Source organism: Diadema antillarum, unplaced genomic scaffold (genome assembly GCF_040938485.1).
Source record: "Diadema antillarum isolate AM-2024a unplaced genomic scaffold, OU_Dant_1.0 seq00001687_RagTag, whole genome shotgun sequence".
Taxonomy (NCBI): domain Eukaryota; kingdom Metazoa; phylum Echinodermata; class Echinoidea; order Diadematoida; family Diadematidae; genus Diadema; species Diadema antillarum.
In genome coordinates, this window is record NW_027272382.1 from 135,101 (window position 1) to 151,265 (window position 16,165).

Below are 16,165 nucleotides of genomic sequence, written 5' to 3' on the forward strand. Positions count from 1 at the left end.
AACGCGGACAATCAGGATGCCTTCCGGACAACACAATTTAGGCATGCGGACAAACTGCGGACAATACCAGGAAAATGGAAAGATATAAATTTGGCGCTGACTTTGACTTTTCCTCATTTGACTGCTAGCCGTCATTGATGCTCCTTGTTGTGCTTCCGCAGTAGCGGCTGATATTATATTAATATGATTGGTCAATATTATTTGATAATAGAATGTGACCACCGATAGTCGAAGAATAGGATTGTCTGCATGTCGGCTGACGACTCATTTTTTTTTTTTTTGATTTGTCTCATCTGGGAGAACATTTTTTTCTTTGCCTACAGTCACATGGATAATATTCGCAAACTTTTTGAACCATATATATTTATGTATATCATATATATATATATATATATATATATATATATATATGTATATGTAATCATGTTGATGAGGTAGTCCACGTTTGGGCAAAATAAAAAGATAAGTAACAAAACTGCAACAAAGTTCATGCTGTATTCACCAACGGTTTATTTCTTCACAAGAAATAAACCGTTGGTGAATACAGCATGAACTTTGTTGCAGTTTTGTTACTTATATATATATATTCTTTATTCGCTTTTTTTTTTAGACCTGTGCTTTATCCATCGTGAAGTATATACATGTTTTGTCTGATACTTCTGTATAGAGCATGCCAAAATGATCCTAATCATTAAATTTGTGTTTCTTTCTCTGATTTTTACCCTTGTGCATCTCTAACCCTCTCTTATTTCGATCACTTTTGAACATTTTTAAGTCCGAGAATTTTTTTTTCATGCTTAGAGCTTACTAGCCTATTGTCAGTGAAGTGTAAAAATGGGGAAATATTTTTAACCTACTTTAATTTACTTTTTTTTTGGGGGGGGGGGTTTAGCTGGGCTGTCAAATTGGACAATCGAGTTTATTTGCAACTAAAACAAAAAGAGAAGAAAATTATTAGGTAATAACAACTACGAAAATCATTCAGGTAAAGAATATTTCTGAAATGATTTGTGATGCTTAATGTGCACTTAAATATATACACTCAGCAGAAACAAAAGAAAGACAGAAATTTAACACTTTTTCGAGTTCATGATTTATTGCTTTTTCTCTCATTTCACTTGAATTTTGAAGTGACAGAAAATTCTTCATTTTCCTCCATCATCTTTAGCTTTCATTGTTATTTTGGGCTTCAAAAATATTACATTGTAATGAGACCACAGGTATATCTTTGCAATTGAATTCATGCTTTTTAGTGTGATGAATTTGTCTTTTGTTCTAATATGTTGTATCATTAGAAAGCATTTACGTATGAATAACAACTTGTTCATGTTTATAAAATACATTAACATTTAGCCAAAAATTCTATGCTTTCTTTTTCTGAGTGCACTTCCACCTACTTTTGTGATTTTCAGCTGGGCTGTCACATGGGACAACATAGTTCGTTTGCAAATAAAATACGAAAACCACATAAAGGAAAATGTACTATAGTAAGTAATAGGAACCAGGAAAGTCACTCAGATGAAAAATAATTTCTGAAAAGATCAAATCAAAAAAAACTTACTAGGAAATTAGGGGGCTGATTTCACTTCTTTCTGGTTGCTTTTGGCACAGTCTCTACTACCTTCTTCTTTGCCTTCTGGGACCGGAAATTCTTTAGATATACCTGTTCTTCATCACCAAACGAAAAGTGTGCCTGTGATGGAGATATTTGCATGGGGGCCTCGCCTCCCTTCTTGCTCATTTTGCGTTTCATTGGCATGACGGTCGCGGAAAGTGTCGACATTTTCGTGTCTCGATCACAAAATTTCCGCATAGGTTCCGGACACTTGCATATATAGATCCGCATCGGCTCCGCGCTGTCCTAAAACATTCCTGGTGTCTTCCGCTTTCATTCGGGAAGCTTCCCCACACCGCGGGATTCTTTCCGGAGCGTGTGCGGAAGGAGCGGAAGGGTTCCGGACAAGCGGGACATCCTCAGGACATCGTCAGGACAAGTCGCGGAAGGTGTCAGGAAGTTCATTTCCGCGTCCAAATTTTGGTCTCGATCAAAATTTGGACGCGGAAATTTTTCTCTCTCCCGAAGGTGCGGAAACGCCCGGACATGTTTAGGACAGTGAGCGGACACGTTCAGGAACGTGCGGACAGGTTCCCGAAGGAGTGCGGAATACCAAATTTGCATTCCGGGGCTTGTCCGCGTCTTGTCCGCGCCCTAGTGGACGCCTGGTCTTACGGGGTGAACACGTCGAGGGGGTGGGGGGAGGGGGGCATGGAGCTAGCGCACATGTTCCAAGTACGTAGTAAACATGTTCCCATACACACAAGTGTTTATGCCAATGCACAGCTCGAATTAGACCGAGGAACAAATCACAGCACGAACACTAATATATTCACACACACGCAAACACACACAACGCAGTGCGGACACACACCAGCACAGTGCATGAACAGCTTATTAGCAGACCAGCTGAGATCGAGACGTATCGTCCCGTCCAGCTAGCTTGCTGTGACCTGGGGGGCGTTTCATCAACGAGTTCGTCGGAGTTTTCACCGACAAATTTGCTATCAGCCAATCAGACCAAGGATTTCATTAGCTTTTAACAGTTGTCAGTGTAAATCCTTGCGTCTGATTGGCTGATAGCAAATTTGTCGGTGAAAACTCCGACGAACTCGTTGATGAAACGCCCCCCAGATCTACTTTTTGAAGACACGGAACCGAAATGAGGACAAAAAACGTCTGAAAGAAATCTCTTTTATGCGCCGCTAGCATTCACAAATTTCATACTTTATGATGTTGAAATGTAAGGAAGAATTGTGAACTACAAGGAGACATGCAAGAAAACTGCTAATAAACTGAATAATTGGACTTGCTAGGCTCCTAAACACAACACTGAAAACAATTCACGGCAGTTGTCTATGGAGCAATCGTGTACTTTCAGAGTACGAATCCAGAGTATGACGTCATCGGGAAGGGGTATCGGCAGACCGTTCATCGGGGTATTTCAGGTTCACTTTTTTCGCCCGATTTCAATAATTAATGAAAAATAGTTGGGATTGTTCTTTAGGCTATTTTGTGTACACCTTGGACAGATGTTCAAATTCAATATTTTCTAATCAAATTTGTGTTTCGTGCTCTTTGAATTTCTACTTTAACAAAACTGTTTTATTTGGATTGCACTGAATCTAATTTATTATCTGAGAGAATAATAGATCAACAGTGGCCCCAAAATGATTTTTTTTTTTGCAGAAGATTTGATTGAAAAGACGTTAGAGTTTAAAGATTTAAAAACATACGTGAGAAATTGGCTATCAACATACCTTTAATCAATATGCAAAATCCACAAGTGTCAAACAAACAAAGGAAAGGAAACGTTTCGAATACAGAGTTTGGTTTGGTTTCTTTGTATGTTTGTTTATGTTCGTTTGAGGCAAACTTAATACTGTGACAAGTTATTTCTTGCTATTGTCATGCATTCAGGGCATATTTGAAGTTAAATTTTTGTCACATGTTAGGCCTATGATTACATAACACCTTCAGCAAAGGTTGTTCCTGAGACCAGGCGTCCACTAGGGCGCGGACAAGACGCGGACAAACCCCGGAATGCAAATTTGGTATTCCGCACTCCTTCGGGAACCTGTCCGCACGTTCTGAACGTGTCCGCTCACTGTCCTAAACATGTCCGGGCGTTTCCGCACCTTCGGGAGAGAGAACAATTTCCGCGTCCAAATTTTGATCGAGACCAAAATTTGGACGCGGAAATGAAATTCCTGACACCTTCGGCGACTTGTCCTGACGATGTCCTGAGGATGTCCCGCTTGTCCGGAACCCTTCCGCTCCTTCCGCATGCGCTCCGGAAAGAATCCCGCGGTTTTGGGAAGCTTCCCGAATGAAAGCGGAAGACACCAGGAATGTTTTAGGACAGCGCGGAGCCGATGCGGATCTATATATGCAAGTGTCCGGAACCGATGCGGAAATTTTGTGATCCAGACACGAAAATGTCGACACTTTCCGCGAGCGTCATGCCAATGAAACGCAAAATGAGCAAGAAGGGAGGCGAGGCCCCCATGCAAATATCCCCATCACTGGCACACCTTTCGTCTAGTGATGAAGAATAGGTAAATCTAAGGAATTTCCGGTCCCAGAAGGCAAAGAAGAAGGTAGTAGAGACTGTGTCAAAAGCAACCAGAAAGAAGTGAAATCAGCCCCCTAACTTCCTAGTAAGTTTGTTTTGATTTGATCTTTTCAGAAATTATTTTTCATCTGAGTGACTTTCCTGGTTCCTATTATTTACAATAGTATATTTTCCTTTATGTTGTTTTCGTATTTTATTTGCAAACAAATTAGGTTGTCCTATGTGACAGCCCAGCTGAAAAATCACAAAAGTAGGTGGAAGTACACTCAGAAAAAAAAAAAACATAGAATTTTTGGCTAAATGTTAATGTATTATATAAACATGAACAAGTTGTTATTCATACGCAAATGCTTTCTAATGATACAACATATTAGAACAAAAGACAAATTCATCACGCTAAAAAGCATGAGTTCAATTGCAAAGATATACCTGTGGTCTCATTATGTCAAAATGTAATATCTTTGAAGCCCAAAATAACAATGAAAGCTAAAGATGATGGAGGAAAATGAAGAATTTTCTGTCACTTCAAGATTCAAGTGAAATGAGAGAAAAAGCAATAAATCATGAACTCGAAAAAGTGTTAAATTTCTGTCTTTCTTTTGTTTTGTTTTTTGCTGAGTGTATATATTTAAGTACTCATTAAGCATCACATATCATTTCAGTAATATTCTTTACCTGAATGATTTTCGTAGTTGTTATTACCTTGTTATTACCAAATAAACTCGATTGTCCAATTTGACCGCCCAGCTGAACCCCCCCCCCCCAAAAAAAAAAGTAAGTTAAAGTAGGTTAAAAATATTTCCCCATTTTTACACTTCATTGAAAATAGGCTAGTAAGCTCTAAGCATGAAAAAAAAAATTCTCGGACTTGATAAGGTAGTCCACGTGTGGGCAAGATAAAAAGATAAGTAACAAAACTGCAACAAAGTTCATGCTGTATTCACCAACGGTTTATTTCTTGTGACGAAATAAATCGTTGGTGAATACAGCATGAACTTTGTTGCAGTTTCGTCCAAAGAACTGAGCAAGCACATTTGAAATACACTTCATATAAAAATACCCTCACAAAAATATTACGTATAGAAAAGAAAAAATATTATCATAAGCAATTGCAGAGATATAGATATGATATAAAAAGTACGTGGAATGTATTAAAACAAGCTATCAATACATCTACCAAAATCTCCGGTATATCAAAAATTCGATTTGATGACAAGATTATTGATAATTCTCAATATATTGTAAATATTTTCAATAAATATTTTACAACTATTGGAGAAGATGTTGCTCAAGAAATTCCCAATACTGAAAAAAATTTTCCTGATTTTTTGAATCAGTATAATACACATTCTATATTTTTTACTCCTACCACTAGGTATGAGGTTATTGATATTGTTTCTGGTTTGAAAAATAAAAAAAGTGCAGGTTATGATGATATAAGCAATATGGTTTTAAAAGGAGCAATATGTTCTATTGTGGATCCTTTGGTGTATATTTTCAATTTGTCAATGTCAAACGGTCAGTTTCCGGAACAAATGAAAATAGCAAAAGTTATTCCTATATTTAAGAATGGTGACAACTTGGATATTAGTAATTATAGACCTATTTCTGTATTATCTTGTATATCAAAAATCTTAGAGAAAATTATATATAAAAGAACAATGAATTTTTTGAAGACGCATTGTGTTCTAACAAACTCCCAGTTTGGTTTTCGAGAAAAGCATAGCACCTCTCATGCATTTTTGAATTTTATTGATAAAGTAGCACATGCTTTAGATAATCACTCTCATTTGATCGGTATCTTCCTGGACTTCTCCAAGGCCTTCGACACTATTAATCATAATATTTTGCTTTATAAGTTGTCCCACTATGGTATACGTGGGGAAGGCCTTGGAGTGGTTCAGGAGTTATCTAACTGATCGTAAACAATATGTTTCAATAAACAATTATAACTCTGATATGAGAGAACTAATGTGTGGCGTGCCACAAGGTAGTATATTGGGGCCGTTGTTGTTTATTGTTTATATTAATGATTTATGTGCTTCCTCCCAAGTGTCATCATTCATACTTTTCGCCGATGACTCAAATGTGTTTTATTCACATGAATATCCAAATATTCTTGTGCACACAGTAAATGCGGAGTTACAAAATTTACGAGATTGGATACGAGCTAATATTGATTTTCAGTCCTCAAAAAAAAAAGTATAATATTATTATTATATAATATTGGAAATACGTTTGTTTTCAAAGATAACTAGTTTATGATATTAATATGCGTGCCTCTATTTGCAGGTGGTCGTGCATCACTAAACAAAAAATACGTGGCACAACCTGATTTTTCTCGAGGGCCGCCCTAGTCAATTTCAGGATGTTTTTTTTTTCTTCTCTGTAATTATGAAATGTGAGTTTATAATTTCAGTGGGAATTTGTGTTTTTTTTATAGAAGAGTTTAGTTTTTTTTTTCTTCTTAAAGAGCAGTATCTTTTAGCACATGTGTGTCTCAGAGAGGATTCTTTTCATGTCGTAAAAATAGTTACACACTTATTGCCCGCTTTCAACTCAGATATAACTAGAAAAAAGTATAATGCTTCTGAATTCAACGTTAATGTCAGTCATGAATTTAAGGTCCTTCATGAATGTGGCAAATTGCTTAATCTGATGATTCATTCCTTGTGGAGAGTACAAAGTTTTACATCATGATTGACTGTCTTATCCATTGCCTACAGAACTGGTGTTTGAGATTGAGTACAGGTATAGATCCTAAACTTCAAAGTCTCATTTCTCAGTTAACACTTTTAGAAAATGTGTACTTTATCCCATTATTTTGGACAAGTCAATAAGGTCCAATGATATTGAATTATGTGTCATTTTAAAGATTAAATTCTCTTCTCTCTGGATCTGCCCTTAACTAAAGATTCACGTACGGCGACTTTGTCTTGGTCTTGTGATGCAGGGTCACACATGAGAGTGAAGGAAAATGGCTTGAGCATAGTAATAAATATCCGTTAGTCATTAGCATTTGCTTTTAATATTACAAACTATCATACATATTATACATTGTATGTTCGATCTTAATTTGCATATCCTATTTTGTTTAATGCAACATGTTGCGTCTTTGCCTGATCTCTGACAGAAGGGATATCTATTCTTTTTTACGCAATAACTTCAATTCATTTTTTTTTTCAATTCATTCTATTTCCATACTTCTCATTTGTGGACATTATAACAGAAATCAAACAAGTTCTTTCACCTTGTAAACAATGTGTAAAACACAACAATATACATGGTGATAACACAGTAATTATATGTAATAACTGGTCAAATTCGAAATCGAGATGGGGTTGATCAAAGAAAAGTATGGCGGGACCTACATGAAAGCAAGCTTGTTTGGCTGTAAGCCCCGAGTAATCAGTGTTTGTGAAAAAAGAAACGGAGAACGGATAGTAGATAAGACCAGATGATGTAAGGGTGCCAAATAAGAAAAAAAAACTAAAATGTGAACTATTACTGTGACCGAGATATCATTGGTTTCAGGAGGACAACATGATTTGCATAATCATAAAGCCTTCTTTGGTATATACATATGTACACTATAAACTGTTGTTGCATTAAAGTTATGGCCAGGATATGATCAGTAAGACACAAGAAGTAACATGTACAGCTATCAAGCCATTTGGTGTCCGCCGTCAAGCTCTGTATAGAAAGCTAGAGAGAGAAAGAGGGAAAGAGGAGGAGAGGGAAGCGAAGTAAAATGTGGAATTGATAATGATGAATTCGGAGAGCCTGACAGCAAGACCCAAAATGGAATCTGCAGCGTGTTGACAAGAATGTTTGATCGGACAATAACATACCACAATATTACATAAGACATTACAATTATTCAGTTTCTGCAAGATATGCACTCAATAAAGACTCTTTTAATTTGCGTTTAAAGGAATATAAAGAGAACGATTGTGTGCCTGAGGCATGTCTAGCTGAATTTCTATTGGAATTCCATGCAAATTGCACATTTGGAGCAATTCTTCAAAAAACAGTAATCAAAACAAAATTGGTTATTTCAGCTAAAAGCCAAAATCCATAGCGGTATTGGAGAAAAAGCGAAACGTTAAAGTGTTTTAGAGAGTTTTTTCGGCGAACTCGATGTTTATACTGTACATGTATATATATTGTGATGTATGATTATATGGTTAACTGTCATTGCACAGGAAGAATTACACACACCTTTATTTTAAAATTTGAAAAAGTGGTTACAAGGCATTGGCCATCATTGTATGATATCAGACAGTTAGAATGAAAAGTCATCAAATGTGGAAAAGTAAAGAACCATTTTAACAGCTGTTAAGGAGTGTTAACAACAAAAAGGTTGTTGTTGTTGTTGTTGAATTGTTGCTACTGCTGTTGTTTAACGATGCATGCGAAATAAACTGCTACATCCATGCATCTATGGATGTATTAAGGGATTTCTCTCTGCTAAAAACATCTCTTTCGTATCATGGTAGCCGCAATGATTTTATTTATCATCAAGTTTTGTTTTTATATGCACGACATTTACTTTCTTGGAATTATTTCGTCTGACCGCAGTGGTAGACACTGCCCCCGACGTTTTGGGATGGAAAGGAGAAAACATCCAACTACCGTGTGTGATTCGGGAGGAGGCGTACGCTATGTACTGGGTCAAGGGAACCATCTCGGGTCAGCAGGAGACTAAGGCTGGCTTCTCTGATGGGATCTTTGAGAGCTTTGAGGATCGTTTCGACATCGACAAGAACTTCAGTCTCGTCATTACCGACTTGGAGGTGGCAGATGAGGGTCTGTACTTTTGTCAGGTGGCTCTGAGCAATCTTCAGATTTTTGAGAACTCTACTTTTCTGACAGTTAACTGTGAGTAATATTTTGTCATCTTGACATGTTTGAAAAAAAAAAAAGGAAACTGTGATTGAAGTGAGTGAATCTCGTATACAGTTATTCTAACACCAGGTCTTGTGTAACTTGGCACTCCACAGGTATAATTGCTGACTTGGCAACCTGACAATAAGTAAACTAATATGTGATAAAAACACCTAAGTAAACTCATCAATTGATAACGGTCAATGTAAGATTCGTATTCAGTTCCACATTTTCTTCTATTTATTTGTAACCTATATCTACCAACTCAATATTCCTTATAATTTTTTATGTGTATATATTCACTCACGTTTGATTTCTGTGAAAAAACAATCTTACGAAGGCAAAGACACACTTTGATGTAGTTCTTCATCAAATCCATCTAGGAAGGCCTGTTAAATTTTATGTAGATTATTTAGTGAAAGGGAAAGGATACGCCTGGAGTTTTTGAAGTTCATTTTCTAGTGTATGGAATACTTCCACCGAAATGTTTTGAAATATCTATCAATCCATCTATCTATCTATCCGCATGTAAATATAACGTGTGCGTGTGTGTGGGTGTGTTTGAGTATGTGCCTTTGTGATCATGGGGAGGGGGTGAGTACAAATGAAAAAGATTTCAAAGACTGTCGAGTAGAGCTGATAAAGAGGGTGATTAGACGAAGTATGACATGTGACATTACGTATGAACTGACCATAATTTGGAGCTAATCATCTGAATTAAAGTGTCTGAAAAAAATTCAACAGATATACATCCAGAATATCACATATCAAGGCACTCTATCTATATCCTGTGGATGTCTCTTACAACAAAATATGTCCGCCAGCCATTGAACTTGGTGCATTAATGAGAAGAGAAATATGTAAGCCCCCTTTCATAATGAACCACCTTTAAAATAAATGCTTAATGTAATAATAATTCCTTTAAAACTTTAACTCAAAGCAACCATAAACGAATTGAGAATTAGGCAGAGTTTACTCAGATTTTAGTTGAAAGTCGTTTATTCCACGGAAAACATTATTTCTGTTTTATTTCTTTATTTTTGAATAATTAATGTACTTAGTCAGCCATACATTAATTTATTTGTGTATGCATCTGTGTAATTGTTTATTAATCTATTCATTCATTATTATACTATTAATTCATTAATTCATTCATTTTTTAGCGATGGCATCAAGACATGAAATCGAGGAATGCAGTGATGAGAGCCTGGCAAATCAAAGCCGATGCACATACCAAACATCATCCAACACTCCTATTATTGACCTCACGTGTGTCGTGAGTGGATTCAAACCTAATATTTCGATGCTGTGGACAGAGGAGTCTGGAAAGAGACTAAATTCCGTTGTTTCGCAGCAAACAACACTATCTGACGACACATACGAGAGGCTCGAGACAATCAATGTTTCAACAAGTCATGAGACAGAGCAATCCTTCATGTGCGTAGCTACCGGTGACTCGCTGAATGGAACGGCTACCATAGGAATCACTGTTCTACCTTCACCAGGTTTCGTAAAACGTTGTCATTTTCCTGTTTCAGAATCATAATTATCGGATCAAAAAGTATCGATTTGTATTGCTGAATATGTATATCATAGAATGTAGATGAATTAACAAATCAATAATGACTAACACCTCGGCCAACTAGTCACATTTATGGTCCTTTTTTTTAATTACAAACACATGCATGCTATTTAATTTACCTATAGTACAGATAAACAGAACAATGCGTATCTTACCACCTCACGACTTCTTGCAACGTCTAAATGATGTATATCATGGTTGTATAAAACTATGTATTCAGTAATATGCTTACTTCTTAAGAGCTACTACTAAGCACAACGTTGTGAAAATACCGATGTTTCTGTGACTATATTGAAAAAAAAATAATAAAGAACTATAATAATAATGATAAAAAACAAAACTTCTATTTCAAATTTCAGGAAACTATGGCACATTGGGTCTCCTCATTGGTCTAGCTATCGGTGCGCCTGTTGCCCTGGCTCTCTTGTATATCCTTATTGGAGTATTTCGACGAAAACACTCTACGAACTACACACGAAAAGGTATTGAGCTGTAATTTATGCGGCGAATATATTACTAAACCATCTTCAAATTAGGCACAGTGAGGCAATTTGGCTCAGTCGGTAGCGAAAGTGTATAAAGATCGAAAGGACTAGGATTCGATCCCCAGTTGTATCTGAACAACGTTATGTGTGCTCTAGTGAGAGGTGAAAAGAAAATCTGCCCCTTGGAGAAATGTAAAATGGAGGTGTCATGTGTGAGAGAGTTTTAAATGTTTGTATAAATCTTAAAAAGATCCCGCTTCCTTCATTCATTCATCAAAAAGAGCAACATCCAATATCGGATGAAGTGATTCAACCAATTGGTCCGCCTTGAAGATCAGCTAGTTGAGCTGAATGTGGGCTATGCAGCCATTATCTCAGATGAAGATAGTCATCACATCAAAGAACTGAATAAACCCCTTTCCTCATTCAAAGAAGACCGATCATATCCCCCATGAGCTATAGCGATTGTAATAATCACCTCCTTTCCAAACAATGGGATGGTGTTCGTCACTCCAATTAACTTAGGTTGCTTATTCCGAAGGTTTCAAAGTGAAAAAAAAAAAAAAAAAACGTTTCAAATTTCCTAAGAATCGTTATTCGAACGTGAAATTCCGTATGTTAAGTATTTCGAAAATGGAGATACAGTGCTTTCTATTAAGCTAACCCGCTACAGTACAACCTTAATTGCTTTGTGGATTGAAGAATATTCAGAGTAACGAACCTTATTTCAATTTCGAATTAATCAACCCTGAATCTGTAACCAAATAATCATCCCCTTATATATACTTAAGACTGGTATCAAAGTTTAGCCATCAGGAGACTTGTGTCACGTGTTGGGGAGTTGAACCGTAATGAAAACAGATATATGGATTTCAAAATTGGCTTTCAGGTAGCCAAAAATAAATCCTAGCCAGCAAAATTGGTTTCCATGCTATATTCAAGTAGGAACATATTCTAGAACTTTAGAAAGTTCAAGAATTCACATCTGCACTTTATCAAAAACCTTCATATTGCATCCCTCGAGTCACAAGCAAGTTTGTTTAATGATATTTTGCAAAGAGATCTTATTACTTTTACCTCTACTTTTCACCTTTCTTAGTTTGTATAGAGTATTTCCTTTGCATAGCCATGATAATGGAGGATGAAAAAAAAATAGGCTAATCATCGGAACTGCAACTTTAACCTTGAAGATTAACAGGGATTAACAGGGATTAACAGGGTTTAGAAAAACACTACAGAGATGTCAAGGTTACTTATATAACTACATGAAATAAAGGCATATTTTCTTTATTAGAGTCCTTTTTTTGCATGTTATATCAACCTTGTCCAATCAAAATGCATGACAAGTGAATAAAAACTTTAGAACAATAACGTAAAACGATGAACACAAATCACGAACATTTCGCCAATGTATAAAAATGTTCTCGTGACATTTGAGTAAAATAATTGTCCTCTATGTCCACGAATGTGTGTATACTTTTTATACATCAACAGAATTATGAAAAGCAAAGATCCAGGTGTTTAAACAACAAATCATGCTATCATGGATATGCCTAACTTCTGTTGAAACTCTTGTAGTTAACAACCACTAAAATTGACTTTTTTCACAATTTCACATTTTGAGCGAATTTTCAAGTCATGCACCTTGCGTTTGTAAAAGAGTACTAAACTCTATAAATTTACTTGTTCCACTTTCTCATATGTATTACATATGCATTGCAAGCAGAGAATAATTCAATTTTTACTGTAGCAGGTGTCTTTACTTCATTTCTGTTTCCTTTCACTTCAAAATAACCGAATATAGCACATCCAGTAAACTCTCTCGTTGTCGCGGGTATTTGTTTCCCGTCCATAGATTTGTGACATGGTGCCTTAAAAGGACAATTTTCGATTCCCCTACACGTATCAGCAAATCGATTATTCATCAAATTTATCAAAGTCAAAAACTACAGTGGAGATTGAAAATACATTCAAATTCACCCGAAATAACTAGCTGCTCGTCCTTATAATTCTTCAAACGCAAATTAAGAAAAAAAAAAACTACATTGAAAGTATATATATACTGCAGACCACGGAATAATTTGCAATGTTTTATGTGATAATGCTGTGGTTTGTCATTTTCCGATCAAACACATTTTGTCAACACGCTGCAGATAGCAGTGCGTTTGGGTCTGGCCGTCACGCTCTCTGAATTTGCCATTAGCAAATCCGCATGTCTCCCTCTGTTCTTCTCTCCCTCTTTCTCTCTGCCGCTTTCGCACTTTCTCCAAAGAGCTTTATGGAAGGCACCAAATTGCTTCATAGCTGTATGTGTCACTTTTTTGTGTTTTGTTCTGCGAACATGCGAACATAACTTTGTGAAAGTTTTAATGCAATAACAGTTGAACGTATATCTAAGTATTATATACATTTTGTTCTTTGTCTTTATCCGTTTTCCTCCAGGATTATCGCCTAGCCCCTTGCCCCTCACAGTGGAAGAAGTACTGCAATGCAAACAGGATCTGAAGGCCTTTTATCGTAGGACACGACGCAAGGTCACAGTGAATCCACTCAACCTCATGGAACGTGTTAACTTGGATGAGATTTACACAAATTTGAGTCTAAAAGAAAGCGGTGACATGCGTGAAACACCAAAAACGTACGAAGATCTTTTGACTAATGATAAAAGCGGAATCCTTTCTGAGCGCATCTTGATCCAGGGTGAGGCAGGTGTCGGTAAAACATCGCTTTGTTCAAAAATAGCCTGGGACTGGTGCCACGGAAGGATTCTCCAGGATCTGGATATGGTGATCGTAATTCCTCTCCGAGATGTTACTGTCGACAAAACTATTGGTGCCATTGTGGAGAGATATCTCTCTGACTCAAATGAAGCAACAGCACAACAGCTAGATAAATACATTGCAGCAAATCTAAGTAAAATTCTTCTTGTGCTCGATGGTTTTGATGAGTTTAACGAGAAAATAGAAAAAAGCAGCAGAAGTGAAGTCATTCGCATTCTTGGTTTAGAGCAATATAAGACGTGCAGGGTAATAGTTACCACGAGACAATGGAGAAGTCATGAACTCACTATGGTCAAGAGCCTTTCCAAGGCTTACAATTGTATCACAATCGCAGGATTTAGCCAGCAGAACCTGTTAAATTATATCTCGAGATATTTTCTGATCAGAGAGAACGACGCTCGAAGAAAAAGTTTGATCAGTTTTATGGAGGAAAGTGATGTCATCCGGTCGTACATGGTCCCTTTTCCCATCTACTGTGCAATGCTTTGCCTCATGTGGAACGAATTCAGTGAAGAAAGACGAAAAGAACTGGAAAAAATGCAAACTTTTTCTGAGAGTTTTGGAGAAATGATATGTTTTTTGAAAGAAGACTATGCTTCGAAATTCTGTGACGATATTCAGAATCAGAAGGTTGTTGAGGATATACAAGAAGCTGGGAGAGCAATTCAAGCCATAGGTGAGATAGCACTTCTTGGTTTATTAGAAAGGAAGTTTTCATTTTCTCAGGAACAATTCAAAAATTACCAGGATGCCTTGGAAACATGCTGCAAAGTTGGAGTTCTGACAAATGAGAAAGATATCATCAACAGAAAGCGTCGGCGCGATGCCAATATTCAATCTGTTGTTGTCTCAACTGTTTCTTTTCCCCATAAATTGTTCCAAAATTATATTGCTGGTGTACATATTGAGTTTTTATTCGCCAGCGATCACGCTGAATACCACAAGGTAAAAGACAAACTTCTCTCTCGATATGAAGAGTTCCGGTATTTACTCTACTTCGCTTCAGCTTTCCGGAAAGAAGTTGGGTTTGATATCATCGATGGTTTGATAAAGAAAGATGACCAGAATTTCTGCCTTGACGTTGCGTTCGAATGTCATACTGAGGAGGCCAGCAAAGTAGTAGGAGAACGGTGGAAAGCATACGAGTTATCAAGAAGTATGTCAGATCATACAAAGTCGGGCGTTGTGTTCATTTTGCACTGTAACCAAGTGGTGAGTGATTATTTGAAGTTGGACATCATTCGGTAAATAGAAAATATGTAGAATGCCTTTAAAATTCTGGTAGATTTCGTGTGTGCTTTATGAGTGTTTGATAAATCAGTGCGGAAATGGAAAAACCATTAGAATCTCTCATTCCGTTCGATTCATATCTTTGCTTGTAGAAGAGAAGATTTTGTTGTTATTATAGTGTCAAATACTTTCAAGAATCTAGTAAGATCGTGATTGGGATAGCAATTCAATTGTATTCGACGCCTGAGTAGAATAAGACTTACCTGTGAACAACGACAGTTGCCAAGCTGCTACTTCTAGCAAACGATATGATTATGATATTACTGGAAATAGCAGCATGGAAGCAGAGTGCCATACTGCAAGTTCTGTGCATAGTATCTTCATTAGGACACATAACGTCAATGCTGATGTAGTCATGCTTGTTACAATCTGGCTGCTTTTTTTTTCGTCTTTATTGTGTACGTTTACGCATTCCAACATAACCCAGCGTTTTATTACTTTTATCGAATATTATCACTCACTGTTCGTTCCCGTTAGAAATCGTTACATATTGATGACGGGCATTATGGAAAAAAACTATTTCACGTTACTTGGCGGAGGGCATGTGTACCAGCAGTGAACTGCGCAAAGCGACAATACTTGGCACACGATTACACTCGGAATTTTACAGGATCGTTGGCGAAAAGGCTTCGAAATGTTGCGTAAGTCGTTATGATAATACAATTTGTACTTCAACACGTTTGATATAATTATACAGAGTGAAATGTATGCGACTACATTGTTTCAAATAAGCATGCATTTTGGAAGAATATTCTTGTTGTAACATATTTGGTGTAGTGTATTTGTAATGTTGTGGCGTAATGTAATTGTAATGTTTTGGTGTGTCGGTGGGAGCCAAAGCTTAGATAGGCGATATTACTGAGAGGTGCAGGGACGCTTTGATATATTATAGTAATTGAAAGTATAATTGTCTTCATTTATAAATCGCTCTGATACATTATAATGCACAGTTTTGATTGTGCTAGAATGAGAAGGTGAGATCATGTGGTTAGTTCCACTTTGAAAGTGGAC

General features: G+C 36.8%; 1 protein-coding gene across 1 annotated transcript in view; it reads left to right on the plus strand.

The window, feature by feature from the left end:
• The window catches only part of LOC139711689 (NLR family CARD domain-containing protein 4-like), a 46,766-nt gene extending 31,003 nt beyond the window's left edge, over positions 1 to 15,763 (plus strand). Inside the window, exons 2-4 of the mRNA XM_071623549.1 lie at positions 8,712 to 9,011; positions 10,181 to 10,522; positions 13,527 to 15,763. Of these exons, the coding sequence (XP_071479650.1) occupies positions 8,712 to 9,011; positions 10,181 to 10,522; positions 13,527 to 15,112 (2,228 nt within the window). The 3' untranslated portion in view covers positions 15,113 to 15,763. The remainder of the gene's footprint in view (positions 1 to 8,711; positions 9,012 to 10,180; positions 10,523 to 13,526) is intronic.
• The last annotated feature ends 402 nt before the right edge of the window (positions 15,764 to 16,165 follow it).